At 38.6% G+C, this 12,024-nt stretch overlaps 1 protein-coding gene across 1 annotated transcript in view; it reads right to left on the bottom strand.

Moving 5' to 3' along the window:
- The window catches only part of FSHR (follicle stimulating hormone receptor), a 91,543-nt gene extending 80,148 nt beyond the window's left edge, over positions 1–11,395 (bottom strand). Inside the window, exon 1 of the mRNA XM_085325792.1 lies at positions 11,210–11,395. Coding sequence (XP_085181918.1) covers positions 11,210–11,361 — 152 coding nt within the window. The 5' untranslated portion in view covers positions 11,362–11,395. The remainder of the gene's footprint in view (positions 1–11,209) is intronic.
- Between the last annotated feature and the right edge of the window lie 629 nt (positions 11,396–12,024).

Here is a 12,024-nt window from a genome sequence, read left to right as displayed (position 1 = left end):
ACTCTCTTAAGACAACAAGAATGCACTTTCTCTTCTAATTTTCACAAAGTCATTCTAGTTCATTATTAAACACTACTATTTCAAATCCCTAAGTTTGCTGACCAGCATTTCAAAGCATATTCTCTCCATATTCCACGCTACACAAAGTCTCTGGAGGAAGAAGAGTAGAAAGAGTTCTGTTTCCACAGAAACTTCATGATTTTTCAGTCAGTGTTTCCTAAATCTCTTGTCAGGTGCTTATTCTAGGGAAAAATAGATAAAACAGCCTGGGAGCTCATTCCCTCAAAGCATGAAATTAAGAAATATTTTTGCTGATTGATTTTTTTTTATAATAGGATCCATGGTCTGCAATTATGAAAAAAGAAAATCTCTCTCAATTTTTATATTAAATATCACACTTATTTTGGGCCATGCATAAATAGAGAAGTTCTGTAAAATTAGGATGACATAAGAATGGTTTCTGAAGTCTAAAGGAACACGGGGAAGGGGATAACAAAGGGATTAGAAGAAGGGAAATCTCAAACATCTTACGAGTTAGGATTCTGCAGCTCTTGCTCATATATCAGCTTTATACTGTGCTAAGTGAGATAACTAAGTGAGAGTTTGCAGAACTGGATTTACACTGCCAAGAGTACTAACCAGCATCAGGACACACAGGAGAGACAAAACAGGTCCACAGTCAATAAGAAAACGTGGCCAAAAGATGAGCACTTTTTTATTGGGCTCTATTGCGACAAAATTGTTCATAAAAAATAAATCCTTTGGTTGGAATGTTTCCCTGCTTTCACATCTACCCCTTCCAAGGTGCTTAAACTAGAAATAAGCACAAGAWGATGCCCATACCCTGGGAAGATGTCCAAGGCATAGGAAGTTTGGGAGGCTATGGCATACTTTTCAGGTCACAGATGGCTACTTTGGAAAAGTGCCTGACACAAGGTCTGCCCTTGGAGACACTGACAGACTGGAGGGGCAGCAACCAGCCAGAAGCGTTTTGTCAACCCAGGATCAGCATGCTTCCCTCACTTCCTTTTCAGAGGACTAACCCACAGTTAAGAAGATTGGTAACTGTGGCAGTACCAAGGAGTAATGAAAAAAGTTAGAAATAAAACAGCTGAACAGGCTTAGATAACTAGTATAAACTAAAGGATACACTCTTCCATACCTTACGCAAGTAACCTGAGTTTAAACAGAATTACAAACATGAGGATCTCCTACTTACACTGACAAGCATTGAGCAGCAGCCTCCAACGTTATTCGAATGCGGAGATCATTTGAGTGCAGAGATTTAGATCCGGGCATTTTARCCAAATACTGAGATTCTGTCTCAAGTGCTTAGGTACATATTTACTAAAAGTGGGGAGAAAGGGAAATCTTATCTCAAATTTTAAACACAGAATCATGGATTAAGACTAATCTCAAGAAAGCTGAAAGCTAAAGGACCTGACAAAGTTCCTACTGAGACTGTCACTGCTCAGAGCAGACAGTGTCTCCTGGTATGAGGGCAGACCAATGTGTGATTCTAATTTTATACTTCTGTTTGGATCTGGGATTAAAAGCTAATGCCACTTTATTAAAAATGTCACGAACTTCCCCTTAAGCTAGCATGTTCAAGTCTTGCTGCTTCAGAGATGCAAAAAGTCTGACTACTACATAGACCAAGAATGTATGCAAAATATGTATGTGACATGGAAGTTTTTCTTAGTATTTGTTAAATATGAYCAGCACAACTTGCCACATGGTTTCCTCATTCTGGGTTAAAAACACCCATCTGAGGTATAAGGTATGAAATTTTGACACTAAAAAAATAAATGATTTGAGTGTGCTACAGTGAAACCCAATATTAAACAAAGGATGAATCAAGCATAGAAAATTTCCCCCATCACCACTGTTTGTTTGTTCATGGTGTTTTTGGAAAACCACTTAAGATGCACAGGTTTGCTGCAAATAAATATTTACAAATTAGTAAATTCTAGCTGACTATATTTGGACAAGAAATTGAATCAGGAATGACATCCTCAGTCCTGTTATCTGAAAACTTTATGTCAGCAGAATCATTATCAGGGCAGGATTTACACAGCAGGATTTCCAGGGGTCATATGATAAAATGCTGACTAGCGACTGCTCCAATTCCAATGCAGGTAAGAGAGCAGACAGAAGTCAAAAACTTCAACTTGCAGCTCACCCAGCTGGTTTATTTGAAGTCTAGACTGCTCTGTCGATACCAAGTTTTGAAAATGGCACTATCAAAGATACCGTGCTAGTTAGCTACTAAGGGCAATGACACAGCCTCAGAAAGCAGAGAAGTTATGGAAGCGTACTTACGAAAACAAAGACTCGTTCATACTCGGTTGGTTTGAAGTCTGTTTTTGCTTCACTCAGAAACATATCTCCCTTTGTATATAATAACAGTCTTTAAATTCTCCTCTAGCTAAGAAGAAACAAATACACAGAATGGCCTGATAAGGTAACAGGAGATAAGAASCTTTCAGGCTGAGCCCCTGAAACATGTAAGGCTGTTTGGAGGAAAACATTATGCAAAGCAAACAAATCACAAGTTATTCTGACCCTAGACCCCAGAAATCAAGGAAGCTGCACCTCAGTAAAGACAGCAGTTCGGCTCCTTTTTACAGCTTATGCAAGACRATTAGAAAAAATCATTTTCTACAGTCGCATGTGAAATTCAGGCTTGACTCTGACCTATAATTTCAAATAAGCTTCATTTTAATGACTTAAATTTTACTGCTAATAAGAGCAGTCTAATCAAACTACAAGCAAAGACTGTGAAATAATCTACAGGTTTTGTCTGGAAAGGTCGAGGCCTTAAACAATGAAAAATGCTTTTTCTATCAAAGTGCTTGCTCTGCATAGCATAAAACTAATAGACCATTATGAAAAATAATGCGTCTTCTCTGCCCGAAGTATCTTGTTTACCACCACGCTCACATTAATTACCAATCAACTGCTATCAAAAGTARTAACACATGGCTGGCAGAGGTCCTGAACACCAGACAACAAAAATGATCTTAGTTCTTCCCACTGAAGTTGATGAAGCTATGACAATTTAAAYTAGCTGCTGTGAACCCGTCCCAATTATCTTTTAGCTACCTGTACAAGGACACTTGGGCAAGTTAAGCAAAATTAACTAAAAAGCTGTAAAATTAGAAGAGATTCTTTGATAGCAAACTTCACATGAACTTCTTTCAGTCCTCAGTTAGGCATCTAACAGAAGTTTACTTGTTTCTCTCACTATGCTAGGTAATTCAGTTTGGCTTTGCAGACCCCCCTCACGCAGACAAACAGCGGSCATTTAGAGCAGTCATCCTGTTCAGGAGAGTATATTCACTTTAGATCTCTTCTATATAACTGTTTTCTCTATTCCTCTAGCATTCCTCATCCATTCGCTTTTATCTCTCTTGCGAGTTTTCCATGTACCTAATATTTTCAGTGACATGTCAACCTGATTAGAAGCCTCTGGTTCCTATAAGAAAAACTCCTGAGCAGCACAGCAGACCTTCTACAAGCTTATCAGATGTCACGTTTCTTTTCAAATGTACTCTTCTCAAGGAATTCAATCTGGCACATTAAAAATGTCTTCTGTTGGAGACGGCTTCTCTATCATATGCTAGAAATACTGCTAGAAGGCTAAATATTTCAGAACTCTCTCACTCTCTCTCTCTCTTAAAAAGAAAAGAAGAAAGAAAGAAAGAAAGAAAAGCAGCATGGCCTGGATTTTGAGGGAGATTCAACTCTATTCTCCAGCACTTCAACGCTGATACGGCTTTGCAAAGGGCTAGATCCAGAAAGTGATCAACTGTTAACTTCCCAAGAAGTCATTTATAAAATCTTAGTGAGGAGCTGAAAGTATATGGCATAGATAAATACAGGTAAGTGGATAACGGGTGAACTGTTCTGGTTTCACATCTCGGAGTACAGCACCTTGTATCCTGCTAGATTAGAGCACAACAGAGACAACTTTCTGCATCCATCCCTGTATAAATACCCTGGGCTCCCTATAAAAGGGCCAAGAGTGCAAGTCAGCCAAGCTGAACAACTGCAACAGAAGCACATAAGCACCTCAGAAGCCTCATGTCTTTCAAACTTAGAACAAYTCTTCAAAATTTTACCCTAGAGTTCTAACTATACTTCACTCTACCAGCTAACAATCTTCGCAGTATTTCTAGCATATGATARAGAAGCYGTCTCCAACAGAAGACATTTTTAATGTTCCAGATTGAATTCCTTGAGAAGAGTACATTTGAAAAGAAATGTGACATCTTGGATGTTGATTCCCCACACCAATGTGTCTTGGCCTGCCTGTGAGGTGAGAGAGATGAAGTTAATACAATTCAGCGTTAGAAGAGAGAAGGCAACAAACTCTACAGTATTTTAATACCATGCAGTGAAAACTGATGATTTCTACAAAGTCATAGTAAGGGGAGTAAATGAAGCTAGGATATGATCTATACCATTGAAGAGTTTAGTGTGGCATACCATTCAGGGYGAAGGAAAATTAACTGCTACATAACACTGGTGAATTCATGACTCTTCTAGTCTATTTTGTGATTCATATTCCTATCACAGAATTAAAAGACTTAATTCCATACTACTTTACAATGTCTCCTAGGTTTAACAGCTTCTCCATTTTAACCACATTTTAGATTAAGATCTACTTATTTCTGATCTTACAGAGCTTTTCTTTCTTGCTGTGCCTCTGCACTAAATCTTGGTATTTACCATCTCACATCTCATGAATAACATTATTGTTAAATGCTAGATTATAACAAAATGGAACAAGATGCGAGGGGGGGAGGCACCCAAGATGAAGACATCCTGTTAGAGATGAGAGAAAAAAAAATGCAATATCTAGATATGATTTAATCGTCCAAATTTTATTWAAAAATATTGATAACAATCTTGTTCAATGGGCAAATTACGATTCTTTATGAAGAGAAAAAGTGAAGTAGAATATATCTAGAGTGTCTGACAGGGAGTCTTTTTTCAGGACAAAATACTGACCAGTCCCAAGAATCCATTCAAGGTTATGCATCTGGTCTATGACATGTGCAAATATGACACGGGGCCCAACTCTCCGCACGCTTAGAATAGTATTTGAGTATGAACACAGAAATCAGAATCTACTTTGTTAACAAATCTTCWYCCAAATCTTTGATTCTGAATGTCATTCTTCKGTAAAATACTTGTCTCTTTCTCACCCAAGAAGACATAAGAMTAGACCGCCTCAACACTAGAGTCCAGGACCAGTATTTCTCTCCCCAGGCTTGTAGTTCCAAATTAGAATTACTTGCCCTTTCACAGACTGGGGCTTTCAGAGATCACATGGCAATGCTTCAGTAACTTCCATTCTACAGACACTGGAATATTCTTCTGTGCACTTCTGTATGACCATAACACTGTATGACTCAAGCTCTTCAAATGAATAACCGAGATAGTGAAGAATAAAGCCACAGCTTTGCATGGAGAGCAGTGGAAACATACTGTCCTAGGGACAACTCTTTGGATAGGCAAAACACAAAGCGAGCTGCTCCAAGCAGGCTGCAATGTGATTTCATGTCTTTTTATGTGGAACCAGCTCTGCTTCTCTGTGTGTGTGGACCAGTGGCCGCTGGAAAAGCCATAACTTACAGAAGCACYGGTACAGTAGGAAAGGCTTTCTGTAGCCCAGTGAAGGGCATCAGGCTGGGGTAAGACTTTGTCAGCCTCTAAATGCTACATGCAAAACAAAGTCAGTTCCTATCTTTCCCCTTTCCACTGTCTTTCCCTYGGTAAGCTTAGTGATTTAAGAAGTTATGAGCTGGCAATTGCATTTTAGGTGCATGTACACGCATTTCAAAGATACAGTATATACATCTGCAGACACATCTTCAGAATGAATGAGATCTCTCATAATGATTGGAACTTCATGCAACTGTAAGTCAGGTGAAAGTCAACCTATGTACTGCTGTATCAGGAGTAAGCCAGCAGAGTCTACAGCAATGCAAAGCAACTCCTATTGCTGCAGAGGTATGTTGCACTGAAGAGGGTTTTTCAGAGCTTTGGAAGTTGGATGGATTTTTCTGTAGACAAACACATTTGATAATTCATACTAGCTGATTATCTCCCCTGCAGAGTTTGTTATTCYTCTTTAGTATCACTTCCTTCCTTGGGCCTTTTCTTTATTCTCTCTTATGTTCTGCTTATTTCTTATCCTCCCAATGAAAATATAGAACCAGTATAAACATTGTACCTCTCCAGTGATATACAGCCAGTCATCATAGAGCAACCTCTACTGCCTTCTGCCTCAAAGAATTAGCCAATCATAAATTTGAAAACAGAAGAATGTAACACTAACAGTAAATGTTTATCTCCATCTCTGGCTCTACCCCGATGGAAAGAGATTGTTAAAGAAAAAAAAAAAAAGATTTAGATTACATCTAGTATGCTGTAGTTACTCAAAWATTCTCATGCCTTTCTGCTAATACATGGATTTACTGATTAACTACATAACTAACCAGAAATAGCACCCACACTTGAAGGCTTCAGGGGTTTTTATTTTGTTAATTTAGTTTATCCTCTCCATGCTCTYTCTTTCTTAGATTAATACTAGTCCACTAGTCTTGAATAAGAACTGTAATTGTCTGCAGATAACAATATAGTTTCAACTCTGTGTGTTAAAATATATATATAAAAATCTAATCGTATTTGTCAATAATAGTGTTGCAGTTACTGTTCACATTGAAGCCTATWTCTCAGGAAAGCATATCTAACTCATTTAATACATAACACAGAATTTGCTATTTCAAGGCAGCCACTGTTTCAGTGGTCAGACATCTACTCAGCCTTGACTTGATAGTCTAAAATAAATATCCTTGAGCAATTGTACAAAAACACCTATGTAGAGGGCATGAAAAAATCCAATGTTTATAGTTTGAAGATGCTAGGGATAAAACATTATAAATAACACATTTTTAAACTGCTGTGTCAATGGCTAAGCCAGTTAGTGGAGAATGRATTTTAAAATACAAAGCACCTTGTGATCAAGCTTTATGTATTCTGCCTGCAGTTTCTCTCTCTCTCTCTTGGCCATCTACATCAGCAGTAGTTGTTTCTAATCATCCTAGCTGCTCCTTTCCAAAACTGGCACCACTTACCTGCTAAAGTCTCTGGCACGCTCACATGTTAAACATTTTTCCACAAAAAGGCTCACAAAGGAATTTTTAAATTCGCTGAATCACAAATCCAACTTTGCAAGCTTTCTTTGAGGAGCCTCCATGCTTGAAAGTTTCTTATAACATCTCTGCTCTGCCTGGAATCAGTCAGGCAGAATATACCAACCGCTCAACACACCCACGCTACTGTGGCTGTATCAATATTATACCTGCTAAAGTGGGCTACTCATCAGGACAGCGAAGTTCAGGTACAGCAGAAAACTAGGAAAGTAACTGGACTGGAAATATTTTCTCTTCAGTGTACACTGACCTGATTCGTATTTCTGGATAGGAGCATAATGAATATAATACAGTCAAAACTGACTTCCTGATACTTTCTGTAAAGGCRTGCRTGCCAGTATTTGGGTAAAACATTAATGTTAATATTTGTCTCTCATAACTTTACAKGATTGCAAGTTGGCTTAGACAAAGCAGCCTTTTTCACTCCCCTTCTTAAGCTTCCTTGTATTGAGCTTTAKTTTGTCAACTAAGAAGTACATTCTGCCATCCAAAAGGTGCACCTCAACTGCTGCGGTGCAGCTCATTATTTCATCAGGATATTGTGAAAGTTATCCAAGATACCTTGCAGAGGAGAAGCTTAACAGCAAGGAAAGGTACTGCAAGAGATACATACATTTTCCTGGCATTTCCTGGAAATACAAATGTATTTCCAGTTGAATGTGAACAACAGATACATGGATACATTTCTGCTTKAAGTATGTTACTAAATGTAAAGAAATAGCCCTTCTATTCCGAGAGCAAGTTATTTTTGTGTTTCTTTTTTGGAGCAAGATCTCCAATGACTATACAAAACCTTAGTAAATAATCAGAAGGATGGATTACAAAGCTTTACACTAGATTTTTAAGAACAGCTTTTAAATCTTCAAGGAGTAAACTATTTTAGGTGACTACGTGCTTGCTGACTCATTTATTTCCTTACTCTCTGACTTTGTGAGGTGTTAACATTTTGAGAGTTAACATTTTGCTACAATGAATCTAAATTTTCCATCTGAATTTTCCGCCTTTGGTTTCTCATGGATTACCTCCAGAATTATAATCACAGCCATCTTTATTCCCCACAGGCATTTCAGTAACTACAAGAAATGCCAAAAATACTTCTATCTAACTCCTCTTCCAGGCACATATTATAAAACAAAACACCTAATCACCACAGTCTCCTCCTGAAAACATTTGGAGCATGCCAACCGCAGAGTGTTCTCAAATCTGCAAGTAACACCGTACAAACAGAAGCATAACACTCCTCTCCCAAGATTTTGGCCTGCATGCTGAGGAGTAGACGCGGCAGTAAGAACAGGAATGAAAACCCACTGTTTCTGATCCCAGCTCTGTTGCAACATGGTAAGTGCAAACAGGAATCACTCGCAAAATGAGACTRCCAACCCCTCCTGCTCTGAAACAAGTGCTAAAGCAGGCGCTAATCCAACTAGCAGCAAAAATCTCAACGCTGGTACCATGTGGCAAAGCTCACACTAACCGTTCAGTGTAAGCTCTCACTGTCAGCAAACTAGTTACAAATAAGATCCTGGCAGTATGTGTCAGCAGCCATTAGGCCATGTACCTTAAAAAAAAAAGTCCATGGCAAAGAACAGAGATAACAGTTGATCGGTCTATGCGGGCAATATTTTTACTTTCATCCTGACTTTTCTCCGTAAGTGATTCAGCTGGTCGCCATGTACAATTGTAGTCACTTAGGAACCGGTCGTGCTCAGACAGAAACACACAGAAATAGAAAATACACAGAAACACTCTCTTCAAACACACCTACAGGCATACCTGAGGCTTATCAGGCTCCTGATCTCTCTAAAGCTTTCACCTGTGTGTTATTCAACATCTAAGTGACATTAGTAGGAAAGCTATCAAGGCCATGTGGAGAAGCTGAAGAACCTACTGAGGAGGACCTCCCTTCCCTTACGTCAAAGGCAAATAGACTACAGCATCCAGCAGGCTCTCATGAGTATTTCCTAAATGAAAGAAATACCATGCAGGAGCTGTACTTACAGTAGAAGTAAGTCTGTGCTTGTGTCCTATGCCATCTATACTCAAGCTATTACACTGGTTTTACAGGCCTTGTGACTCCTTGAGGTTTTTTGAAGGTGCGTAAAGAAAGGTTATTCTCTGTTGCCAACAGCGTATTTGCAATAGCAGTTAGAGCAATAAAGTTTATTTTAGTCAGCTGAATCAACTCACTGGGTCTTCAGCATACAGATGYGTCTACAGGAAGGCACCTTTTCCTAGTCCCTCTTTTGCCCTTGCATGAAAATCTAAGGCTTATCCAACACTTACCTCTTCAGCTAACGCCTCAAGTTTTATTCACATTAGTATTTGGTGTATCAGAAGGAATTTCACTGAATTTTTATGGACAAATTCTTTCACAATGATGAAATCAGTCCCAGGGCTATCATTGATTTAATGGGACCTGCATTATCTCCTGAAGAACCAAGAGCAGGTGTAAATGAGAAGAGAATCAACTGAAGAGATTCTAACACTAATATTTATATAACAGGATTCACTTCCTGTTTTCAGACACACCAATGTCCTAGCCAGCTGTTTCAGGGAATACACAGTTATGCTGAGAAACTAGCAAATTAGCAACCTCAAATAAACCTTTAAAAAGTTAACAAGTATCCACTGCAAACAAATTCCACTTATTAACAGGTGCTTTTTGGTGACACAAAACTATTTCTTTTCAGAAATAATTGTAAATTATTTTGTTTAATCCCTCAAAGGCAGATCTTAACTGTGCAATCTGAAGAWAAAACAAAGCAAAATTAAACAAAATTAACAGTATATGCCTGGAGTATGGCTCACTTGCGGTTTAGATTATCTAAATCACAGACAGATTATTTTTCCCTCTAGTTGTGAGGCTGATTTAAACTTTTGCTGACCTTCTGCAGTTAATTCAGACATTTTTCTCAAGCTTTCACCACAGTCTAACCCATCCTGTTTATTCAGCGAACATAACGACTACATCTTTTCAATTAAAAGAAGCTTCTCCACTAGGAAAACCCTGCAGCACAGTATAGCACTGATATACTATGGTCTGGCTAGTGATATGTTCTTCAAACTAGTTACATACCATTCCTCCTTGTACCCTCTCTCCAAACTTGTTGCTCCAGTTGTTAATAAAAGGGTTTATCCAAGACTGCTGCCTTCACTTTGCTTTGGGTCTKAATGATGTTAGATGGCTATGGGTGTGTATAATCGGTGGTACATGAGGTGATATAACTTGCTTTAAAAAAATTAAAAACAATCACTTGGACTGTTAGGTATTTGCCATTGTGTGAATTGTCTTACCAGCCTGCATTACTGACACAGAAAACAGCTACTATGCAGCATTGTTCATGTTACTTTACAGAAATTAAAGAGTAGCTTTAAGATAGATAAAACTCTCCCTTGAGTWAAACAGTACTGTATCTTCACATTGTTCATTCTCACCAAATGCAGTCACACTGCTCCTTTGATATAGGAGAATCACTCTCTGAATACTTATCTTTTTTTTTTTCTTTTTTTTTAATATCTAATGATTTCAAATGAAAACAAGAAGTTTCTTCTCAGCAAATAAATACAAACCTGTGGCAAGTTCCTGCGGTACAACAGAAATGTTCATCAAGTTGTTTGGGACAGACAAGTTGTACTACACATCTCAATAATGCTAAAGCAAGCTGTAAAGAAAGCTCAGGCTTTATGCTTCAAATTACTGTCACAGTACCAAGCAGACRCGTTTAAAGTTTAGTCTATACTTTGCATTGCAACATATCATATCTTTTCTTAACAGAGATCTTGAAATGACTATAACAGTAATGGAGAGACACTTCAAGCTGTAATTTAATGAATGTCAGAGGAAGTGCTGTGCTTCTCAAACAACTGATAGAAGTCTCCTGAGTGAATCCCTGCAAAGTTGATTCTTGACTTGCCAAACAGCAGTTTATTTTAAGAGACAACAACAAAGCCGCTGCTTGCAACCATTCCCTCTCCCTACTTACAGTTCAGTGGAGTTCTTGGGAATGTCCCGAGGAATCTGGATCACCTTGCTTTCCTGACAAATAAATACCCTGCCAGAGCAGTGACACACATGGTGCTGACAACCAGAGCAGCCAGCCAGGAAAACCAGCAAATAGGCAAAAATAAAAGACATGTCTGTCTCTACATCTGTTCCCTTCTCCTTCAACAAGAAGGAAGGACTGCAGACACTTCCCTGTGCAACTAAGAGTGACTCCCTTAATTGAAGATCCGCCCTAAAAGCTGTGATGAATCATGTGATTCCTAGGGGATGACTTCTATGCAAGTTTCAGTTCATGGCCTGATGATCCTTTAGGGTCTTAGAGTAGGGATAAAGAGAAGCAATGCTGTTTTTCCAAGCCAGACTTATTTTATATTTAAGTAGTGAAATCATGGCCTAACTGAACTAGCCAGAAGGCTTTTGACACCACTGCATATCTCCACTAAGAAAACGGTCTTGCTTTTCAGCTATGCTGTTTTGTATGTGTTGTTTGGTAAGGCCAAGGAAGAGCAAAGCATTTTCACTTTCTACAGCCTAGGCTCTTTTCTCCCTGGAGAGGTACTATTTATGTTTCCCTTTCATGGATCCTAGAGCCCATACTGGTAGGTTGCTCCTAGGCAAAAGGAATGTGTTATTTTTGTATTTTATAGGCTATATAAATGATTTTATAGGTTAAAAGCTATACAGTACTAAGCCAAAGCTAAACAATACACCTTTATTTTCAACTGTGACTGATCTTCATGCAATAGCTGACTCCTTTCTTCCACAGCCCCCTTAAAGAAACCCAAGCAGGAGAAA

This window comes from Rhea americana, unplaced genomic scaffold (genome assembly GCF_003343005.1).
Source record: "Rhea americana isolate MKP2758 unplaced genomic scaffold, rheAme1 scaffold_123, whole genome shotgun sequence".
Taxonomy (NCBI): Eukaryota; Metazoa; Chordata; class Aves; order Rheiformes; family Rheidae; genus Rhea; species Rhea americana.
Note: the sequence above shows the minus strand (reverse complement) of the source record. Positions and strands in the feature narration are given on the sequence as shown.